The 25412-nt window shown below is 34.4% G+C and overlaps 1 protein-coding gene across 1 annotated transcript; it reads left to right on the top strand.

Moving 5' to 3' along the window:
- Positions 1 to 913: 913 nt before the first annotated feature.
- On the top strand, positions 914 to 25412 carry LOC110031264 (phospholipid-transporting ATPase 1-like). Its single transcript, XM_020734380.1, has 10 exons — positions 914 to 1237; positions 1944 to 2090; positions 2181 to 3782; positions 10003 to 10336; positions 10688 to 11450; positions 11548 to 11671; positions 12201 to 12420; positions 14515 to 14973; positions 15532 to 15818; positions 25161 to 25412. Exons 2-9 carry the CDS (start codon positions 2015 to 2017, stop codon positions 15731 to 15733), a joined length of 3780 nt encoding a protein of 1259 aa, XP_020590039.1. The 5' UTR covers positions 914 to 1237; positions 1944 to 2014; the 3' UTR covers positions 15734 to 15818; positions 25161 to 25412.

Raw genomic sequence — 25412 nt, 5'->3', positions numbered from 1 at the left:
AATCTGCAGAAGATATTACCTATTCAAATACTCTATAGAGGAGTAACATAAGAGGTTGAGCAAATACTTTGTACTTATACCACCCAACAATATTAAGGGTCCGTTTGGGGCAGCTTATAAGTGCGGGCGGCAAAACGCCGCCGTACTGTTTGGTTCGAGCGTTTCATCAGTTTATCTGAAACTGCGTTTGAGTTTTTACATTAAATGCAGGCCGCGGGTCGACCCCTACGGCCGGCCCGCGGGCCGCGGTTTTGGATAAGCAAGATGCCCCAAACGGATCCTAAGATTGGTATGATCCGAGCCAAATTAAACCAAATCAGATCGTTTAAATCACTCTAGAAAACTTTCAATACATAATCAAAATGTAAAACAAATTTTTAATCTAAAAAGCTTTCATTAAATCGAGCGTCTTGGTGATACGACTCTAACAAACCCAAGATCGCTTAATTCTGACATAATTAATGCACTCAAATTCTAATCAAACACAATTCATTTGAGGGGATCCTCCAAAATCTCTTATAGAATGTTCTAAATCAATTTCTTATTTGTAAAGAGATAACTTAAATTTTTTAGCACGGATAATTTTTCGTATAATATAAAAAATTATTATCATTCAAGGCAAAAAAAATTTTTCATAATAAATAAAATAATTTATATGAAAAAATTAAAATTTAGGGGTTGAATATGTAAAATACAAGTGGCATTCATGTAAATCTTTAAAATACTATTTATTATTTCAATTACAGAATCTCCTAAGCCTTCCCCCCGCCCATAACACTCCCCAATCGTTACTTTCCACGTCATCATATGACTAATATACCCTTATTTCTAGATCCATTCTCAAGGGTATATCCGTCAATTCACAAACAGAAAGGAGACCCGGTTCATCTTCTTCTGGTGTCTTCAGGAGCACTCACTCCTAGAGAGAGAGAGAAGAGAGAGAGAGAGAGAAGGGAGAATGCTATAAATCGCATAACGGCGAATTCCGCGCTCCGCCAATCGCTCTCCTCTCCTGTCATTTTCTCTCTCTAAACGCCACAGGAAGAAGGAAAAAGGGCTCTGTTTCCAAACCCTAGCGTTTCTATGCTTCCGCTGCGAACATCAACTTAGATTTGTGTTGGAGGGATCAGATCTGCAGCAATGGCATTGGAATCAGCTATGTTGATGGCGATTGGTGGATTTTGCTGAGAGTTTAGGGGCTTTCTTTGGTGGCGATTTTGTGGAATCTTAAGCGAAGGTGATGATATATTGATGCGAGATTTTATGGTTCTTATGTGTTTCTGATTGGAGTTGTACGAGGGGTTTATTGTGGGACGGAAGTGTGGGCGAAGTGGTGGGGAGGATCCGGTGGTTGTGACGATTGTTGGTATTGGTTTGGAAAAATGTTGGAGGTTTTTCTGTATTGGCGTTCTGCTCTTTTGCTCGTTGGTTTAGAATCGTGAAGGAGATTTGATGGAGCTTTAGTTTCTGAAATTGATTTCGTTATGTCTGATTTATTTTGTTTTTTTGGCTTATCTTGAACTGGTTGGAGCTATTGGCGTCAATTGTTACTGGTTTTTTTTTATTCTAAATCTTGGTTCTATCTGTATTTTATTTTTATTGGAATTAAAATATTAAAGTGGCCTAAAATGTTGTTTTGTGGAATTGGTACTGCAATCCCAGGTCGAAGAGTTTCGGTTCTGTAATGGCATGTTCTACACAAAAGAAAAAAAAAAGTATTTTTTTTATTTGATTATATTGATTTTTCTAGCTTCTATTCCATATTTGATGACGTTTTTTCAATTAGTTCGCATCAGCAATACATCACTACGAGGAATTTCAAAATGATCGAAGATGTAGAGCCTAATTCCTTAAATATTCCCTTGCTTCTTTGTTTTTTTCTTGGAGATTTAATCACTTAGCTTTTTTTTTTAACATAAAATTTCTTTCACTGGCTGTGTCAGGGAGCCTAGATGGTTAAAATCTGTTCAGCATACAGTATTTTGCTTCAAATGCGTTCTGGCAGGATTTTTTTATGACTCCTGAAAGGCCCTTGCTGCACTCACCTCAAATTGAAGCCAAATTTTCTCCATTGCTGCAGTCTTGCTCAGGTTTTACTTCGTCCCATTTCCTCTGCAAATCTTCTTCCTTTCTTCCTTCCATTCCAGGAGATAATTATTATTTTTTTTTCCTTATGGCAGGCAAGGGTTTTTCAGTTAGAGATAAGGATTTATCTCTGTTACATATTGGGGATTCTGGGGATTCTGACGTAACAAGTATAACGGAGCAGTTTCATTCCGCAGATTCTCACTTCTTTGATCAAATTGTTCTGGAATGCTCTCCTCAAGAGTCAAGTCACCTTGTTTCCTGGAATGCCATGGAACGCCAGCAAATTCCATCATCTCTGGAAATTTCTTCGTCTGTCGAGGGACTTGAAAAGGGAAGCAAATCACATAGAATTCGTCACAAAAGCGTTCAGTTTGATGACCTATTTCCATCCGAGGACAACACTAGGTTGATATACATTAATGATCCAAGAAAGACTAATGAGAAATATGAGTTCAGTGGGAATGAGATTCGTACCAGTAAATATACTTTTATTACATTCTTACCTAAAAACCTGTTCATCCAATTTCACAGAGTAGCTTATCTGTATTTTTTAGCCATTGCCGGTCTAAATCAGCTTCCTCCCCTGGCAGTTTTTGGTAGAACTGTTTCTCTCTTCCCCCTTCTATTTGTACTCTGTGTGACAGCTATGAAAGATGGCTATGAAGACTGGAGGAGGCACAGATCTGATAGAAATGAGAACAGCCGTGATGCTCAAGTTTACCAATTTGGACAATTTAGGATAAAGAAATGGAAGAACATACATGCTGGAGAGGTGGTGAAAATTTTCTGTGATGAAACCATTCCTTGTGACATGGTTTTGTTAGGGACAAGTGATCCAAATGGTGTAGCTTTTGTCCAGACAATGAATTTGGATGGTGAGTCGAATCTAAAGACAAGATATGCACGTCTGGAAACTACTCCCATGTGTGCTGAAGTAGGTTCTTATTCAGGGATAATCAGGTGTGAACAGCCTAATAAGAATATTTATGAATTCACAGCCAACATGGAGTACAATGGACACAAGATTTCACTCGGCCCATCAAACATTATTTTGAGGGGCTGCCAGGTTAAGAACACCACCTGGATTATTGGGGTTGTTGTGTATGCTGGACAGGAAACAAAAGCAATGTTGAACAGCGCCATCTCACCTTCAAAAAGGAGCAAACTTGAAAGCTATATGAACAGGGAAACGCTTTGGTTGTCCATTTTTCTTTTTGCCATGTGTGCAGTGGTGGCATTAGGTATGGGATTATGGCTTAAAGATCATGAGCCTCAGCTTGACTCACTCCCTTACTATCGAAGGAGATACATCACTAATGGGAGAGAAAATGGAAAATATTTTAAGTTTTATGGAATCCCTATGGAAATATTTTTTTCCTTTTTAAGTTCTGTCATAGTCTTCCAAATAATGATACCAATTTCTCTCTATATCACAATGGAGCTTGTTCGGTTGGGACAGTCTTATTTCATGATTGAAGATGCACAGATGTATGATGGTAATTCAGGCTCTAGGTTTCAATGCAGATCGTTGAACATTAATGAGGATTTGGGTCAAATAAGATACATATTTTCTGACAAGACGGGTACTTTGACCGAGAATAAGATGGAATTCCAAAGGGCTAGTGTTTATGGAAGGGATTATGGAACCTCTTTAAAGGGAACTGGGAATCTAATGATGGGTGAACGCAGTTCTGGTTGGTTACCTGTAATCTTCATTTGTACTTCTATTTTGTTTAATATAACATAATTTGTACATTAATGGTAAATTTGGAACAATGGGATGTTTGCATAATTTCGTCTTCATTGCCTGTACTACTTTCACCTGGTGATTTTGCTATCTTTTAATTGTCATGTTAAGTTTCTATAGTTACATGTTAACTCATGAATATAAATATGCCATAGTTTCATTTGTTTTCTAATGTGAGAAGCAATCTTTTTAGAGCTTTTGTTCCTTGCTTGTTTAAAACAAAACAAACAAGCAATTATCTTGTTAGGTGATACCATCATCAACATTAGCTATCAATTGTTTAGGTTGATATTATGAAACTTAACTTTTCATTCATTTTTGTTGAGTGTCATCTGAGGTGCTAAAAATCATTTTGAGCATCTAACTATCCATGTAATATAAGTTTACTCATTTTTCTTCTGTCCTTTTAACACTTATTTTGCAACTCATACAAACACATTTTTACTCCTTATTGTATTCGTTCAAATCACATGAGTTTTTTTTTTTCACTTGCTTTATTTTCAATAAATATCACTCAAATATTTTTTTTCTGATATAATCATTTTTTAATTTATCATTCATAATTTTGCCTCAAATTTATCATAATTTTTTTATTTTTGAGACATTCAGATATCAATGATTTTTAATAGCATAATAGTTAAATTCATAAAATATTGCCAACCTAATTTCATTTTTATAACATTTTTCATTTAAGCCTCAATGATACTTATATCAGCAAAAGTTTTAGAGGCGTTTTTCAATTTTAACCATTATGTCTCAATTTTAGAAGTTTTTTCTTCCCTTTTATTTCTATTTATGCATAATGGTTTTAAGATATTTAAATTTATTACACATTTAAAACTATCACACTTAATTATAGCCTTATTTCCTTATTAAATTGATATAACATATCACATCACATATTAGAAGCTAGTACCTATCATACATAATAGGTAAGCCTATCACAAAACTAATTTGGTATTTGTTTAGTGGAGTTTCTAGAAGACTTCTTGTTACATCCAATTCATATTAGGGAAGTAGAAAGCAAGCATTGTACTACGAGCAAAGACATCAATTAGCATTTTATGACATATTGATCTGCATTTTTGGATTTTTTATGGCCCATAATAGTTAATTATCTCTTTTGATTGAGAAAGCACTAATGACTTAAGAGGGTGCTTGGCTTTGAATTTTGATGGCTTATTGGTATGCATGACTTTGGGAGTATGTGTGTGGAAGGATTGGTTAAGCATGCTAAGGTCTCAAGTTTTTATGATTGTGGGATATTTTGTGACCATGCTTTCATTATTTATGAGCCTTGGCTGTGACATAATGAATTCCTTCTTATCAAATATGTTTTACCACATTCAAGGATTATCCCATAGAACCATAGATGATTGATTAGCTTTTGGAGTTGGTAGCTAGTTCAAGGGATGAAAACTTGGGGCTTTTGCTTCGGTTCGATAATGAAGACTTTGATGTTCCTAGTCTATGTTGGAAACATCAAGTTAGTTAAGGTGAGAATTTAATATCTTGTCAGATATTTTCATGTCTTGGTAGAATTTTTTAGAGGAAGCTTTAATCGAACTTAAAAATCCATAAAATCTACTTCCTTTTAAACTTTAATTATTACGTTCTAAAAGTTGAGAACATTATAAGTTATTATTTGCTAAAAATGTTACCCATTGAAATAAGGTAAGGATAATAATGGGTACTAAGTTAAATGGTTAGTTTTTGAAACAAATATGGTGGTGATAAGATTGATTACTATCAATATAATTCTCAACAAGCACATATAAATGTGATTTTGTGTTTAAAAGTGAATTAATAAGGAAACTATGGTGGAGGGTAGCTAGAAATGTGATAAAGGAAAATAGATGTTTCTGAAGATTGAAATTCTTATGATTACAAGAAAGCTAGAAGCTCTGTAAAAAGGATAGTAAGTGAAGCAAAAATTACAACTTTTGATGATTTATATCATCTGAAGCTTCATTATTAGTACGAGGCTCAATTAATCCATATGAATACCTCATTATGCCTCCCTCTGGTATCACAAAGATGAGACTAATGCCGGCTCGTGATTTTGGAAGATCTGTAGGTTGGGCAGGTTTGATGGAAGAAGCTCCATCAAAATATAATTCTCAAATTTGTAGTTTCTCATTTTTTTAAATGATTAGATTGGACAAATCCTCGATGAGCGGAGAATCAGCAGAAACGGGATGATCAACAAGAAAATCTGTTAGAGTTTGTCCTTTCATTGCTTTTTGAGAAACATGTGTGATATCAAATTGCAAGAGCAGTACTAACCATCAAGCCAAGCGACATGTCAATACTGGTCTTGTCATCAAGAACTTCAGTAAATCGATGCTTGGGATGAGAGTGATTTTGTGAGACATGTAATGTGAAAGCTTTTGAGCAGCAAAAATTAACGCCAAATAATATTTCTCACTTGAAGAATATCATTTTTTTGCTCCTTTAATTCTTCCTACTGATATAATAAAGAGCATTATCCCTGCTATCATCATTGTATTGAGCTAGCAAAGCACTAGGGACTCTTCTAATATTGTTGTGTACAAAATAAGAGACTTTCCTAGAATTGGTGGTGAGAGAATGAGTGGGCTTAAGAGGTATATATTAATTCTATCGAAAGTTTCTTGATATTCAACATCCCATTTAAATGAATATTTTTCTTTATCAACTTTGAAAATGACGGACATCGGCCTAACATATTAGATATAAAACATCGAATGAAATCAAACTGTCATTATAAAGGATTATGCTCTTCACACGTCAACTTGAGAGCAGTAACCCGTTTCGCGAGTTCCTGAACCTCCGGAGTCTATGACAAGCAATCTAGAAAAATAGGAGAATGAGTGAAGAATTTAATATTAATGTTTCGGTTCATAGGCATATCCTGATGCAACTCAAATTTGTCCCGGATATCAGCGTCCCTTCGAGGATCAAGACTATCAATATATGCTCAATTAGAATTCTCACTCGGCTCATCAAGTGGAAGATCGGGTGTTCTCTTCTAGCTAAATATTTTCTGCAAAAGAAAGCTGATAATCAACATGTTTGAAAAGATCACAGTTGGGGGACAACAAACATGTTTTGCTCGAGGTGCACACCATGTTTGTTGGGGACATTTGTTCACCGTAAAAAATAAAAAAGGTGGAGAGAAATAAAAAAATAATATATATTTAAAATTAATTAAAACAATTAATTAATCAAATGTTCATTTACGTGCTCTTGCCTGCAAAAGCCCGCTTGAATGCACAATAACTGATCCCGCTCTCTTTCTCAGTTAGAAATAATTAACCATATAACATTCCTCATTTGCACATCCCTATCATCGCTTCCACTTACCTCTCTCACCCTACCAAAACATAGATTCCTAGGGCTTAAAAATATTTAAATTTTGGTTTTAAAAGTTAAAGCTCATAAGACTTGAAAATATTTTAAAAGTGAGCTTTTTTCAGACTTACGTTCATAGGGTTTTAAAATCAATTCCAAATTGAGTTTTTTGAACTTAGGCTTCTAAGGACGAAAATAATTCAAATACAAGGCTTTTCGAACTTTAAAATTTTGTCTTTGAATTCACAATACCTGCTAGCAAATAAAAGGTGGTAAAATGCTTAAAATGAAAATTTGTGTGCAACAAAAAGTCATAATATTCACACAAAATTTCAAGATATTTAAATAATTTTATGATTTTATGAATACAAATACCTCAAGATCTATGCAAACCTTTCAAGATGCATTCTTTCAAGCTATTTGATTTAATTCATGTTTAAAATCAATAAATTGCCTTAAGACACCAAACGCTTCAACTAAAACAAGTCAAATATAAGAATTAAAGACCCGCATTTGTTCCAACTAATGTATTGAATGATCAAATACTAAGTTCGAAAATGTTGCGCAGGCTATTCGGGCCCATTATCTATAAGATAGGGTTGTAAGCCCCGTTCAACTTATCTGATCCTCCTCATTGCAAGGACTGATGTTGATGAGTCTAGTAATTTTGAAATAAATGTTCGGATCTTAAAATAAGAATTTACACTATTTTGTTCAAGTGCACAAACAAATGCATCTAACAAACATGATTTTTACTGAAAATGTGAAGCTATGGTTTGATGCATTTAAGAGTTGCAAGTGTTTTTTGGCACAAGTAGATTCTTAGCAGAAAAATAAAAACTTTATTGATGACTTATAATTAATGTGATAGTTTCTGGGCAGTTGGCAGGTCCTGGTTGTATTAAGGAAGAAGGCTACCATCTATCTTTTTATTCGAATGATTTTCGGATCCAAGTAGTTTTATTTAAGACATCAGTACAGCATATCACTCGCATTGGTTCATCATCCTAAAGCAGATCTTCTCTTTTCAAGCATGGCCTTAAAATTGGTTGGTGCATATTTTAGCCCCCTAGTAAAATATCTCCCCCAAAACAAACCTGCGTTGGATCTTGGTTGCCAAGGATGTAGATTTTTAAGTGCACAGGCTGATGGGTGCACAATGTCGCTGGATATTTATTGTTTTTTAGGGCAATTTGGGTGCTTGAAGTTGGAGATACATTTTATGAGCTTTAAAAATTTACTTCCCAACCTCTCGTGAGAGTCTTGCATGGTTTCGGGTCAGAATTTTAGAAGGCATATTTGATTGTTCATATGGTACCACTCAATAATATTGTCCTTAGTTTGCTAGGAATGATCTGGTTTGAGGTTTTCATAGATGTAAGCACTAACAATAACAAGTTATTTTATTTTTTTATATTTTATTTAGACCAGCTGTTAAGATCTTAATTACTTGGCATATAATTGCAACAGCTGATTTTATATTGAAGAAATTTGCCACTATTAGTTTAGAGTGGATGGTGGGGGAGTTGTTATGAACCCTATCAATATATCATAGTTTTGTCGTCTTAGGTTATCATGGATCTTAGTCAACTTAGTTTGCAAAGGTAGTTGACATAACCCGACTTATAAATCCTTTTAGTATTCTTGTGTTACATCGTTCAAAGGAACCTTATAAACTTGTGGTGGACATTTGCATAACATGATAATTTTAAGTCGACCTTAGTTAATAGGGAATTTTGTGCCCTATCAAGTATACCATATGATTCATAACAAGTATTGTCATTGGAGAACATATATTTTGGAGTTGTGGCCTTAATATAATTGTATACTTTATTGCAAGCTACTCGATAAGAGGGCTTCAGTTGTAATTATTATTTTGTGTTGTAATTTTGCGTGTAACCACATGGACGAAGAACGCAGGTCATATTCTCTTTGGCATTGAAACTTTTGAGAGTTGTCATAGGATTATTGCTTGATATAACATTAGTTTGTGAGTTTAAGTTAATCTTAACCATTACTCTTAATATATTATTACGAAGGGTAAATGAGTTTACTTTTAGTTTTCAATAATATAATTCACTTGAATATTTTAAACTTGTATTTGTAATTTAAGAGCTTTCGATCATATTAGCATTCCTTAGCATTTTCGTGGCCCCGAAAACTTTGACGAAATCCATTTTATGAGTGGGCAACAATCCAACTCTTTTCATTTGCTAATGGGTGACATTTGTCAATGCTTTTAGGTAGATTTTATTCTCCTTCATTGTGGGGCACGCCAAACAATGTGGATGACCGGAAATAATTGTCATTTTGGGCTTGTGAAGTCTATTTTAAGTAACGAGTATTTAGTTGATAATTTTTTTTATATGATTCAAACATTTTAAACTGATTTCGTATTATATTGCATTTGACGATTATCTTTGCTTTGATTTTGACCGGATATTATTCATATTTCATCATGACATATGTCAACAACATATTTGAAAACAATAAAATTTGCCAGACACGCTGTTTGGTTGGTTTTGGTTAGAAATCAACATTAATTTTAAGCCCCTCAAATGTATTGATTTTGTTTTAATCCAAGAAATGATGAAAATTGAAGTCTTAATTTTCTAAATTTTTTTTTTTCTATTTACACTACCATTTGAATCCTCGCATGTGAAAATTGTGACTTTAATCTGTATTTGTTACCGAGCATCATTCTTTTAAATTTGTTTCAGGCCATGTGAGTTAAGGCACATATGGTTATTTTATTTGTAATTTGAGCTAAGCAAGCTTCTTTTGACATAACTTTGGCATAATTGTTTGGCTACGGGCTTTTTATTGCTACACAGATGTGTTACGACATAAGAAATGGAAGCTGAAATCAGAAATTAATCTTGACACTGAACTTGTGGAATTATTACACGGCGACGTACCTGGAATGGAAAGAACTGCTGCTCGTGAATTTTTTCTTACATTGGCAGCTTGTAATACTGTCATTCCAATAACTTCGAGTCTGTCATCCAATTCTGTTGATCTAGCATGTGATGAAGATGTGTCTATTGAGTACCAGGGTGAGTCTCCTGATGAACAAGCTCTAGTTGCCGCTGCATCTGCTTATGGATTTACTCTCATTGAACGCACAACTGGCCACATTGTTATTGATGTGAATGGTGAGATGCTTAGGTAGGCAATGTTTTGCTTCTTCATTTCCTTGACCTACGTTACTCGAGTCATGCCATCACTGTTTTCTCATTTTTTCCTTGAGAAAATTGTCAAAATGGTCCCCTGACTTTTTGCAGAGGGGTCATTTTAGTCCCAAAACTTATAAAATGTCAATTTAGTTATCAGACTATTTCTTAGTGAGGATTATTTTTGCCCCCATTAAAATAATATAGGGATTAATTTAGCACTTTTATAAACTCTGGGACTAAATTATTCCCTCTAAATAGTCAGGGGACTAATTTGGCACTGTTCTCTTTTTTTCTTCAACATTTAGTATTAATACGACTTTGTAAATCTCACTGTTTAAATCAGGTTAGATGTACTTGGCCTTCATGAGTTCGATAGTGTGCGAAAGAGAATGTCCGTGGTGATCAGGTTTCCTGACAATGCCATCAAGGTTCTGGTAAAGGGTGCTGATACTTCAGTGTTAAGCATTCTCAACCATCAGATTGACAATGGTAGTTGTGAAACTGAGTCTGCAAGAATAAAAAACATGACTGAGAATCACTTGAATAACTATTCCTTGCAAGGCTTACGTACCCTCGTGGTTGCTGCAAGGGATCTTAGTGGTGCTGAACTGGAGGAGTGGCAGGCGAAATATGAGGAAGCCAGTACTTCTTTAACTGAGAGAGCAAACAAGCTTCGACAAGCAGCTGCTCTGATAGAATGCCAATTAAATCTCCTTGGAGCTACTGGGATCGAAGACAAATTGCAGGAGGGTGTGCCTGAGACCATAGAATCCCTTCGACAAGCTGGTATCAAAGTTTGGGTCCTTACTGGCGACAAACAAGAGACTGCAATCTCTATTGCCCTTTCTTGCAGGCTCCTGACTGATGACATGCACCAAATTATCATCAATGGAACTTCAGAAGAAGATTGCAGGCTTCTTTTGGCTAATGCAAAGGCGAAGCATGGAGTGAAACCATTGATTTACACTGAGGGAAGCAAGAAGCTAAAAGAGGGTGAATTTATTGGTTCTATGGAGAAAGTAGTAGGCTCTGGAAATCCTTCACTCGCACTTATTATCGATGGAAACAGTCTTGTTTACATCTTGGAGAAAGAACTCGAACCAGATGTATGAGTAATCTCTATTAACTTCTATTTGTTAGGCATTGAACTTTATTTTTTAAGGTTACTGATAATGTTATCAATATTTTTTTTTTCTTTTGTAGCTTTTTGAACTGGCAACATCCTGTAGGGTTGTGCTTTGCTGTCGAGTTGCGCCATTGCAAAAAGCTGGAATTGTGGATCTTATCAAGAGCAGGTCAAATGACATGACCTTGGCCATTGGTGATGGTGAGTTGAACTTTTCAAGTTGGTAGAATTTGACCCTTTGTTTAATTTTTGTAATTTACTTATTTTTGAACTTTGTATGTTGTTATTCATAATGGATTCTTGATGTTCAGTATATGAAAATGATGGTTAGCTTTGCTTGTCAAACTGCCAAACTTGCAAAAAGTACAGAATTTTTTTATCGGCTATGTAAGAAAAAGCTTTATTTTCCCTGCTGGAACCAGCAGGGAAGAGAACTTTTTATTGTGTATTTTATTTCAAAGAACACTATGATCAGTGCCAGTGTTTTTTTTAGTCGCCTGGGTTTGTTCTATGCCACATAGCTTAGTTTTTTGAGGCATTTACATACATGGCGCACAACTCTCATGTATTTGCATACATAGCACTCAAATCTTTAATATCACATACCAAAGTGCTATTTGTGTAAATATGAAATTTCAGGTGTGAGACATGTAAATACATAAAAATTGTGTGCCAGGAATGTATATTGTCACAGAAAATAAACTTTTAAACTAAATGCTGCATTCTTCAGGAGCAAATGATGTTTCCATGATTCAAATGGCCGATGTTGGTGTTGGGATATGTGGTCAAGAAGGTCGTCAAGCGGTAATGGCATCGGATTTCGCTATGGGACAGTTTCGATTCCTCAAAAGATTGCTTCTTGTGCACGGTCACTGGAACTATCAGCGTGTCGGTTACTTGGTTCTTTACAACTTCTACAGAAATGCTGTTTTCGTGCTAATGTTGTTCTGGTATGCATAATGACTTTAAATGCACCCGGAGTTTCTTCTGCTGCTGGCATGTGGTTATTTTTTCTTGTTTTCTTTTAATGATTTATTACGTATGTTATTTATCAGAAAGCTATTTACAGGTAATTTCATTGTGTTTGATATTGCATTTTTGTAGATGAGTTTTACTATATTCTTAAGCAGGGACAATTACTTTTGGGGCTAGAGCATTTAAGTTGAGTAAATCTGAAAAAAAATATACTAATCTCAGCAAAAAAAAAATGTTGATAATCATAACCAGAATTTCTGCTCTAATCTTTAGATACTTGGGGGTTGTTTGGAATGACTTCTGTTTTTTATTTTCTATTTTTGGCTTTTATTTTGCTATGTTTATGTTTTAAATTTGAAACGAAATATATTTGACAATTTGATTAAGATATGATTGTTTTTAAAAAATAAAGGAAAAAAACATGTTTTAATAGACAAAGGAAAAACAAAAATAAAACCAAAAAACAAATCCCTTAGATTTCTTTGAGAAATGAGAAATAGAACAGAGATAGCCATACTCCACATTTGCAAGTAATCAACTTCTTTCCAATAAAAATGTGAGGCTTTGTTGAAGAAATGAAAGATAATTGAAGCAATGGAACAGAATTTCTATGAAATTGATCAATGCTATTCCGCATTTATCTATTTATTTATTTATTTCTAATTTAAATACTTGACTTTGGAATGAGCATAGGAGGCAAATTAGGATTGATTTTTTTTCAGTTTAATATGCTTGTGATTTGCTTATATATCTATGTGATATACATTGTGACACATTGGTTACACAACTTAGAAAGCACTTTTGTGTTTCATTGGTTACTGATTCTGCCAACTAAAAGTGATCTGATAGCCTGAGGAATCACTCAACCATCGCGTTTAATTCAATCAACTTGTTGATTACCTATACCAGAGTGTCATCATAGTGCATATTGACGGGGAAAACAGTTCAGTAATTTCAAGTTCTAACTTGATTTTACATTGTTTATAATTTTTTGTGTCACTAAATTTTAATCTTACCTTTAAATTTTAGCTTGTTTCATACTTGATTGTAAGTTATATCGTCTCTACGACTGGCCCATGCAAACCTAGTGTTATTGCCACTTAATTCCAAAGTTTTAAGTATCAAGGCCAAGCCAAAGAGAAAAGGGAAGATTTACATGCATACCACTCAATTCTTAGGTATTTACATATCTAACTCCTAAACTTTAACTTTTACATATATGCCACCTTACCTATGCATGAAAAGGTGTTTTTCACTTTTTTAAAGTAAAAATATTGGCATTTTTTATGTGATATGAATGATTTGGGTGCTATAAATGTAAAAGTCAAAGTTTAGGTGTTGGATATGTAAATGCAAAAGAATCGGTGGTATGTAGATGGTATGTATGTAAATGCCACAGAGAAATATCATCTTGCGGAGCGTGGAAATATTGTTTGCATGCATGAGTAGCAGCGCAGACGAAGTCCTCATTTACCTTCAAAAGATGACAAAAATCAGTCCTAGAAATTAAAAGTTCGAATCTTTCATATAATAATGCATGACCTCGGTCCCTTGTTGATTTTTTTATGAGATCCTAGCTTGTTTTATTTCTTGTTTTTAGTTTTTGCAATCCTTTCTTGTTTTATTCATGATGGGGTTGGTGTAGCTCCTGTGACAGACAAAATTAGAGAAAGTCGTCTTAAATGGTTTGGTCATATTAAACGTCGACCATTAGATGATCCGATTAGGAGAGTAGATGTTTTAAATTCGACTTGTTTTAAGAAAGGCAGAGGTAGACCTAGGAAGACTTGGGCTTATTGTATTAAAAATGATCTTTAATTTACTAGAACTAAATGAAAATATGACACTAAATAGGACGCAATGGAGAAAAAGGATTCATGTAGCCGACCCCACGTAGTGGGATTAAGGCTTTGTTGTTGTTGTTGTTGTAGTAGTTTTTGCAATCCTTTCCATTCATCATTCATGTTAGAAATGACTAATTGGTTGTGTAATAAAAATATTAGTAAATAGTGCAAAGAAAAATGATGCGTGTCAACACTTTTTTACCAGTTTATGCTCTCTCTATGCAGGTATATCTTACAAACTGCATTTTCCACAACTTCTGCATTAACAGACTGGAGTAGTGTATTTTATTCTGTTATTTACACATCAGTGCCAACAATTGTTGTGGGTATTTTGGACAAGGACCTAAGTCACAAAACACTTCTTCTATATCCGAAACTTTATTGTTCGGGACATCGACACGAGAGCTATAATTTGCATCTTTTTTGGATCACAATGCTGGATACACTGTGGCAAAGTCTTGTTCTATTCTATGTGCCTTTCTTCGCCTACAGATATAGTACCATAGACATATGGAGCTTGGGTAGTCTGTGGACTATTGCAGTAGTTGTCCTTGTCAACATTCACTTGGCCATGGATATACGGCGGTGGGTTTTGATAACTCATTTGGCAACATGGGGATCAATTGTTGTTGCTTGTTTGTGCATGGTAGCATTAGATTCCATACCAAGTTTTCCCAACTACTGGTCAGTACAATTGCCTTCTTTTTGTATTTTCTTAAATTTGATTGTGTCGTTTACATACATAGTACAAAATTCCTATGTATTTACATATCTAACACCTATACTTCAATTTTACATTTATACCGCCCAAATATTTCATATTGAGCAAAGTGTCAAAATAGTCTGTCGATATTTTGCAAGGGGTCATTTTAGTCTAGAGTCTATAAAGTGTCAATTTAGTCTCCAATTTCTTTTAACATGGGCTGAATAGCCTCAATAAAGGACTATTGCATCCTCAATTTAAAGAGTAGGGACTAATTTGACACTAGGCTTTAAAATATCCCCATGTAAACAGTCTGGGATTATTTTGGCTCTTTACTCATTTCATATCTCATAAAAAATGTCACCGTTCTAATTTTTAAAAAGTGGAATACCTCTTCTCATGCATAGTTAAGGTGGTATGTATGTAAAAATTGAAGTTTACGGGCTAGATGTGTAAATACATAGGAATTGAGTGGTACGTATGTAAATGCCCCTAAATTCAATTGTGTCGGGCTTTTTATTATGTTTTTTGCTTTGCAGGACGATATACCATTTAATCAGCTCAAGGACGTATTGGCTTGCTATTCTACTGATAACTGTTTTAGCATTACTACCTCGATTTGCATGTAAAGTTATTTGGCAGACATTTTGGCCTTCTGACATTCAAATAGCAAGAGAAGCTGCGATAATGGGGAAATTTCCAAACAGTTTTGGGTTAAAGCTTGAGCAGGATGTCAGATAACAATGATGAATCAGTTGAGATTTTTATTGCATCCATCATGGATAGGTATCTATGCCTTGTAAAGTTGGTTTCACAATCTTCCTTGGTAAGTATATTACATCCATTTAGTTCCTATTGCATTTTTTGAGTTGCATGCATGAATAAGTACTTTTTCATATATTATAAGCTTTTCAAGTTTTCTCGTCTATTATAACTTTCTTTTATTATAAGTTTCTTTTAAGTTATCATTTTGTTATTTTGAGAGCAGTTGTGCGCTCAAGTTGGAATTTAGCTTATTGCAAATGATCAAGTCTATTTACTTTTGTAATATAATCTATTATTGGCTAGATACTCAAACATTGATTCTGTTGGAGTAGGAGATGACTAATAAATTTTGTTGTGCTTATTTTGGTGCTAATTTGTGTGTAATCAATAATTAACATCTTTGGGTTAGGCCGACCAACCGGCTTCATTTGGGGATTTGTGGCCACATTGGGACTCTTTTGGGCTTTGAATGGTTCATTGGAATGTGTTGAAATTTAGAATAGTGCAGAATTTTTTTTATTGATATGAAAAGGGGTATAAATAACTCTTACATCAATCCTAGAATAGGAAAGTCAATAAAAATAAAGTAACAACAATGGAAAGATATAACACCTAATATCTCTAATTAATCAATACATATTAATTATTTGGAGATAAAAGTAACAACATAAAATAAGAATGCCTAAAACAAGAAAGAAAACAAATTTAATCCAAGTAAATAAATCTAAATTAGGAAAGGAAATAAAATTATATTAGGAAATAAATCTAAATCTCATAACTTCTAATAGAAATAAATTATTTTTCTAATATAATTTCTAACACCCTTCTTCAAGTTGAAACGTGGTTGAAATTATGTTCAACTTGGATTTGAAAATAGCAAACAATGGGCAATGAAGATCCTGTGAAGTAGAACTTGAAGTCTTCCCCGTACTGTTGTTGTCTTTGACTGCAGTTCCTGCAATGTTTGTAGATAGGCGGAAGACTCCTATAGGTAATATTGCAGGAAAGTTTGTAGGGAAGTAGACAATCTGAAGGAAAAACTGAGTTCTAGTTAACTGCGATTGTCTTTGACTGTGGTTCCTGCGGTGTCTGTAAGTAGGCAGAAGACTCCTACAGGTAATGCTGCAAGGGAATTTACATGGAATTAGACAACCTGCAGGAAAAACTGACTTCTAGTTGACTGTGGTTGTCTTTGACCACAGTTCTTGTAGTGTCTATAGGTAGGTGGAAGACTTCTACAATAAATATTGCAGGGGAGTTTGCAGGGAAGTAGACAACATGCCAGAAAAGCTACATGGTATGGTCTGCAAAAAAAAAAAGAAAAAAAAAAGGAAAAAGCTCCGAAGGAGGGGCTATTGCAAGAAAGTTTTCGGAGGAGGGGCTATCGTAGGAAATGCTCCGGAGGAGGGTCTATTGCGGGAAAGATTCCGGGGGACGGGCTAATGCAGGAAAGGCTCCGGAGGAGGGTCTACTACGAGAAAACATTTCCAGGGGAGAGTATGTTGTAGGAAAGAATTCTGTTGGAGTTTACTACAAGAAGAATTTCATTGGAGAACCTATTGCATAGAGTTTATCGACAGCAGAGAAGAAATTGACGGAGAAGGGCATGTAGGTCGGCTGATTGGATTCCAATCAAGGATACATCCAATATCGTCTCTGTAATAACCTTTCTCAAGTTGTTGAACCAAAGATGAATCCTCTGTAACAATCTTCCCTATAGTATACAAGATCTCTATGAAGATCTCCATCATCCATAAAATGCCCAATGAAATTGAACCAAGCGACAACAAAATTTGGTTGTATTCAGAATGCCTCTGGATAGCAATGATATGCCTCTTGAATCGGCCCTTGTGATTTCATGAGATTCTCAAGATTGGAATTAGCATCAACTGGGCAAGGATTTAAAGAAAGAGCTTAGCGGCAACACTGAGCTGCCTCATGAAGCCTCCCCTTCCTAATATAAGCACTTGCTAAATTTGACCAAGCATCATCGAATTTTGGTCATAGCTCAAGAGCCACGTGGTAATTACTGGCGGTTCGGTTCATATTTACTTTTTTTGAATCCTCTCATTTTATTCAAGTAATTGTTCGTTCATAGAAGAAATATGTTAATACTATTTCACTTTGAACTTCTAAACTGAAGCTATTCTTACTATTCTAAATAGTAATTATTAGAAATGGAAATTCTTATTACTATCCCTATCTATTGAATTCTTTTACTATTTCATTTTTCATTGGTTAATATATTAGAATTAGATTTAATATTTTTTATTATTCTTTTATTCTTTTTTATATTGAGTATTTTGAATATTTGCAAAAAGAAAAAAAAATCGTTGGAACAATCCATATTCGTGAAGTAACTATTGTTACATTAGATCCCCCCAAGAGTTCTATCAATATTGTCTTTTTCCTTCCAAGCATTAGCCATGTTACCATAGCATTCAGGAAAATGTGGGTCAATAGCAAGAGCCTTCTCATTCCTTGCAGTACACATGCCATAATCATGCAAATGGTAATGGATGGCACCTAGCAGTAGAAGAACATCCGTGTGTTGTGGGTACTTCTCGTAGATCACGTTGTAGTGCTCCAACGTCTGCTTAAATTTCCCAGCTTTATAATTCTGTTGGGTAAGCTCTAGGTGCATGTCATCATCAACATCAAGCTGATTCACAAGTGGCAAAGGTTTAATTTTGTTATAAATATCGATCGGCTGAAGGCTGAGCACAGGATCCTCCAATCCATCGCCTCGCCACCGCTGTCGAAGATACTGTGGCCAAAACATAGGCTAGAAGAACCGGAAATGGCAGCAATTGATCCAAGAACTGGTTGTATCTTCCCCAACGACAATGCTAGTTTTGATGTCTGTTGTAGCGTTTCGTTTTGAAGTGAGCATCATTACAACTTTCCAAGTTCTGTACAAAAAGGGATCACCACCGATAGGTCAAGAATCGCCAGCCAATCTCAAAAGGGGGCGTGTGCGACGCTAGAAAAGGCGGTGGAAGGTATTTTAAGGTCCGAGTGCGTTGAAGAAATGATCAAGAAGGACAACAAGCAGGATCGGGGAGAGAAAGCATCCCTTCCTTCCTGCAGCGAAAATATTAGGAAGGGAGTCCAACGGCTTTTGAGGGAGGATTGGCGGCTTGAGTAGGGAATTTGGCTCTGATACTATATTTAAATATAGAATAATGAGGAATTTTTTTTATTGATAATGAAAGAGAGTATAAATAACCCTTACATAAATCGTAGAATAGAAAAAATAATAAAAGAAATTAACAGGAAATGAGAGATATAACACCTAATATCTTCAATTAATCAATACATATTAATTATTTGGAGATAAATGAAACAACATAAAATAGGAATGCCTAAAATAAGAAAGGAGATAAATTAAATCTGAGAAAATAAATCTAAAATAGGAAAGAAAATAAAATCATATTAGGAAATAAATCTAATCCTCATAACTTTTAATAGAAATAAATTATTTGGTAATATAACTTCTAACAGAATGCTTGAGGGATTATTAATATTGAGAGTTGCAGGGAACTTGTGCTTGAGGTTGCGATCTTCTGCAGGTAACATTTGCAAAGGATGGCCACTCCTTAGTCTCTTTGAAGGCAAATGTGCATGCTGTTTGTATGTCTAAAAAGTTTGTTGAGTAAGTATCAATGGGAGAAGAAATGCTGACTTTATAGTTTTGATGATGTTAACGGGCTAGTGTAACTGAATGTCGTGGGATCAAAAAATTTGCCCCCAACTCTTCTGAGAGAGTTTTTGTTTTAAGATAAATTTTATTTAGTGATTTTTTTTCATGTTGTGAGAAATCTATAATCTTGTTTTAGTTTTCTCATATTAGTAAAACCCTATTGTTACTCCTTAATGATGAGAGAATTTTCAAATAAGGCCGGTCATTAGGCATTAAATGTTTAATTATTGTAGCAATAATTTGGTTTTGGATTGAAAAAACTGATCACTTTTAGCTTTAGAACGAATGGTGTGAGAAGTAATGCTAAAATTGATTGTTTCTCATTGTTCTATATCTCAAGTTGTCGATTTTGGTCGAGGTAGTTAGAGATTGTAGTTGATGAAATTTGATCAAAGTGTCCTTATCAATAGCCATGGATTGTATCGTCTAAATGGACATTGTGAATTTTTAGTGGATGTTTGTTTGAAGGGAATAATTTTAAGTTAACCTTAGCTAATAAAGGTCATTATCCTAAATCAAGTTCACTACATGATTTGGTACTCGGGATTTAGGCTATTAGGAAATTTATGAGCTTTGATTATGATTATAATTTAATGTTGTCATTTTCAATCAGTTATTCTTTCAAAGGACCCTTGTTATGCCCGTTTCTTTTTTGTGGTGTCATGAGCTACAAAACCATGATTAGAGACATGTATCTCTTTTTTTTAACAAAAGATCTTTTAAAATGATAATATAACTATGCTTGATATAACAATGACCCTTTTTGAGCTAGTTTAATCTTAAATTTGTCACCTCTATAAATTATTGCGTTGGGTGGATTGATTTTTTGGCCTAGCTTTAATTTTAGATTTCTCTTTAATATTTTTGACTTTTTGTAATTTTTGTAATTTTTAACTTGAACTTGTTATTTTTGTATCTTTAGTAGTTGAATTGGGCATGAGGTGATTCGCATTGTGATTTGGGAGTGCTTTGAAAATAGAATCCCCTCATTTTCTGTCAATGAGGCAATCGTCGAATTATTTGAATGATTTCATTTCTATTAATTTAGTTAAACCTTTGTATTCGCTTGTCTGTAGGGGATGGATTCGTTATTTGCATACAGTTTGAAGTTATTTGGAAATTAGTCCATCAAAGATATTTTTCATTCCATCTTTGTACATAGAACATCGAGTCTGTATTTTGCATATGATTTATGTTCTTCCTGAGAATTCATAATGTTATAAATCTTCTTGATTTTATCTCATATGTAGAGAACTGAATTTAGGCTATGATTTTTAAAATGAATTTTTTTTTATAGAAGACCTTAGATATTCATGCAAACTTAAGATAATGATTTGATGAAATTTGTGAATATTCATTTCTTAGACTATGATGATATCAGTCTATTTGAGTAGACCAAGTGCGAGACAGAGAGTGTTGGGCCTATTTAATCAATATAAAAAAGGTTTTAATGGTCGTTGTCGTGTGACACTTTTATTGGGAGGTCTTCAACATCCACAATACTGACAAATTTATGCACATGAGAAAAAAATCTTGCAACATATTGTATTTTTTCTAACTATGCTAAGAAAAGCGTGCACGCCGTCTGTCAAATGTGTTGAGAATGTCGCCTATAAGTTTTCATCACTGATCTAAGAAAGGCGATCAATGAGACCATGATTTGATGAAATTTGTGAATATTCATTTCTTAGACTATGATGATATCAGTCTATCTGAGTAGACCAAGTGCGAGACAGAGAGTGTTGGGCCTATTTAATCAATATAAAAAAGGTTTTAATGGTCGTTGTCGTGTGACACTTTTATTGGGAGGTCTTCAACATCCACAATACTGACAAATTTATGCACATGAGAAAAAAATCTTGCAACATATTGTATTTTTTCTAACTATGCTAAGAAAAGCGTGCACGCCGTCTGTCAAATGTGTTGAGAATGTCGCCTATAAGTTTTCATCACTGATCTAAGAAAGGCGATCAATGAGACCATGATTTGATGAAATTTGTGAATATTCATTTCTTAGACTATGATGATATCAGTCTATCTGAGTAGACCAAGTGCGAGACAGAGAGTGTTGGGCCTATTTAATCAATATAAAAAAGGTTTTAATGGTCGTTGTCGTGTGACACTTTTATTGGGAGGTCTTCAACATCCACAATACTGACAAATTTATGCACATGAGAAAAAAATCTTGCAACATATTGTATTTTTTCTAACTATGCTAAGAAAAGCGTGCTCGCCGTCTGTCAAATGTGTTGAGAATGTCGCCTATAAGTTTTCATCACTGATCTAAGAAAGGCGATCAATGAGACCATGATTTGATGAAATTTGTGAATATTCATTTCTTAGACTATGATGATATCAGTCTATCTGAGTAGACCAAGTGCGAGACAGAGAGTGTTGGGTCTATTTAATCAATATAAAAAAGGTTTTAATGGTCGTTGTCGTGTGACACTTTTATTGGGAGGTCTTCAACATCCACAATACTGACAAATTTATGCACATGAGAAAAAAATCTTGCAACATATTGTATTTTTTCTAACTATGCTAAGAAAAGCGTGCACGCCGTCTGTCAAATGTGTTGAGAATGTCGCCTATAAGTTTTCATCACTGATCTAAGAAAGGCGATCAATGAGACCATGATTTGATGAAATTTGTGAATATTCATTTCTTAGACTATGATGATATCAGTCTATCTGAGTAGACCAAGTGCGAGACAGAGAGTGTTGGGCCTATTTAATCAATATAAAAAAGGTTTTAATGGTCGTTGTCGTGTGACACTTTTATTGGGAGGTCTTCAACATCCACAATACTGACAAATTTATGCACATGAGAAAAAAATCTTGCAACATATTGTATTTTTTCTAACTATGCTAAGAAAAGCGTGCACGCCGTCTGTCAAATGTGTTGAGAATGTCGCCTATAAGTTTTCATCACTGATCTAAGAAAGGCGATCAATGAGACCATGATTTGATGAAATTTGTGAATATTCATTTCTTAGACTATGATGATATCAGTCTATTTGAGTAGACCAAGTGCGTGACAGAGAGTGTTGGGCCTATTTAATCAATATAAAAAAGGTTTTAATGGTCGTTGTCGTGTGACACTTTTATTGGGAGGTCTTCAACATCCACAATACTGACAAATTTATGCACATGAGAAAAAAATCTTGCAACATATTGTATTTTTTCTAACTATGCTAAGAAAAGCGTGCACGCCGTCTGTCAAATGTGTTGAGAATGTCGCCTATAAGTTTTCATCACTGATCTATGAAAGGTGATCAATGAGACCATGATTTGATGAAATTTGTGAATATTCATTTCTTAGACTATGATGATATCAGTCTATCTGAGTAGACCAAGTGCGAGACAGAGAGTGTTGGGTCTATTTAATCAATATAAAAAAGGTTTTAATGGTCGTTGTCGTGTGACACTTTTATTGGGAGGTCTTCAACATCCACAATACTGACAAATTTATGCACATGAGAAAAAAATCTTGCAACATATTGTATTTTTTCTAACTATGCTAAGAAAAACGTGCACGCCGTCTGTCAACTGTGTTGAGAATGTCGCCTATAAGTTTTCATCACTGATCTAAGAAAGGCGATCAATTGCAATCAATTTGACAAATTTAAAAACTGATCCATACAAATTGCCTGAATACTCTCGCCTGCTTCTATCTACATGAGCTATAGCTGACTTAACTGTTCCTCCTGAGGATTTAGAATTCAAGGCCGCCTGATTGATTATGGTCTTGGTACTTGGGCCCAACCGACCTGGCAACGGGCCTAGTTCTTGGGCCTTATAATGAGAATATTAGGGATTTTTTTCCCCACAGACGCAAAGACAAGCGCAAGCACAAACACAAACGTCAACGCACCTAGACTGCATATGCAAGACCTTGAATTCAGGACCTATTGGTTGAAAGACGAAGCTTTCAACATCTTGGTCAGGTTGGCTTGCAACGATGTTAGTGGGTTGGTTTTTAGGTTTTGATTGAGTTGAGTTAAACTAAACTTTTTAACATGTGTCTTATTAGGCTTTTGCTAAATTGAACTAACCTGACTTGACCTGTTGGCAATACAAATTAGTTTGTTTTGATTTTGGAGTTGTTTGGTGAATGAGTACAAATGTGCTTAAAGTTGGTCAGTTATTTCTTTCAAGATTTGTGATTTTCTTTTAGTTTCTGTTGCGCGAATTATATAATTGATGCTTATTTAGCTTATTTGCCTGTGTTGAACAGGTTCCTCACCATTTTTAAGGTTATTTCATGTATATTTTTTGTGGGTACCGTCCAGTTCTTGATTGTAAGGGCTTTAGATGTTAGGGACATTTACAATTCTTATGTACTTATATATCTAAAACCCAAACTTTCATATTTACATACGTAACACTCAATCTTTAATATCACATCAAGCATGGCACTACAAGTAAATTTTAAAAGTGATGTGCACCTTTTCATGCATAGGTTCATGATACCAAAATGTTATAAATGTAAATATCAAACTTTAAGTGTTAGATATGTAAATACAAAGAAAATGTTTGCTATTTTGGTAAATTTCCGTAGAAATTGTTGCTGAAGTTTTCGGTTCAATCCTCCTATGCGACAGTAAATTCCTCCTTGTGAAATTTTTATGAGATGGTGATGGGACCTATAATGCTCTATAGAGTTAAATGTTGGCCTTTAAAAGAGAAGCATAAAACTAAGTGTTGTTGAGGTGAGAATGTTTTGGTGGATGAGTGGTTTTATACTTAGAGACAAAATGTGAGATGAATATATCCGTGGATGAATATATCCGTGTGAATATATCCGTGATACGGTTGGTGTAGCTCCAATGGCGGACAAAATTAGAATCATCTTATATGGTTTGATTACAACAAGCGTCGCCAGCTCATGATCCGGTTAGAAAAAGATATGTTTTAGATTTGATTTATGTTAAGAAAGGTAGAAGTAGATCTAGAAAGACTCGGACATATTTTATAAAAATAATCTTAATTATTAGAATTAAATGACAATATGACACTCAATAGGACGCAATGGAGAAAAAAGATTCATGTAGCCAACCTCACTTAATGGATAAAAGCTTCCTGTTGTTGTATATTTGACTAAGATATGATTATCTTTTAAAACACTCGTTATAGCCAAAAATTGTTTCGAGCATTTTTAAAAATATGTTAACTTGTTTCTAGAAATAAAATTAGACAAAGCAAACATCTTTTTAAAAGCAGTAGAAAAAATGAAAATAAAAAATTTTAAGCAAAATTAATCCCAAACAAGCCTTAGAAATTTCCTGAAAAACTGGGAGAGAGTCACTTAATTTTACTCTCTGTCGTGAATCCTTAGCCAAAGTTATGTGTAATTAGGCTATTCAAGATGGTGCGCAATGATATATCTTCTGAAGTTGATATATTTCTTGTTTATTTTTTGTGCCTTCAATGATATTTTTTTAGATGTTTTTTTAAAGCTGAAAATCACTCAATATTTCATCAAATATCAAGCAGTCTGCATCACTCTTTTGTGCATTTGATTGGATGTTTTGGCAACCTGACAAACCTAACGCAGAATAAATCACCATGGTGCATAGTGATTCGCTCCAAACAAGTTAAAAAAAAACATTAATTTACCATTTTCCCCTTCATTTGTGACAATAATTTGTTCATAAAAATTATTTTTTGCAGTCTGATATTTCATAATTCATTCATACAGGTTGATATTTACCTTCACTATGTCAACCAAAACGTCACAGGACTTCTTTTGTCTGGACATCTGCCCTGAGAAGTGTTGTGGGTGCTGCTTGATCGCATCAAATTTGTATAGATTTTGATTTTGGGAGGGGGCTTTTTTGTAAAGAGCTGGTCTGTAACTTCCAAAAATTAGGGTTGGTACAGAGTTCCCTTTTTTCTCTCTTTTTTTTATGGTGCTATTTTTTTTTTTTTCTTTATCAGAATAAAAATTATC

This window comes from Phalaenopsis equestris, unplaced genomic scaffold (genome assembly GCF_001263595.1).
Source record: "Phalaenopsis equestris unplaced genomic scaffold, ASM126359v1 Scaffold000800, whole genome shotgun sequence".
Classification (NCBI taxonomy): domain Eukaryota; kingdom Viridiplantae; phylum Streptophyta; class Magnoliopsida; order Asparagales; family Orchidaceae; genus Phalaenopsis; species Phalaenopsis equestris.
This window is presented reverse-complemented; position numbering and strand designations above follow the sequence as displayed.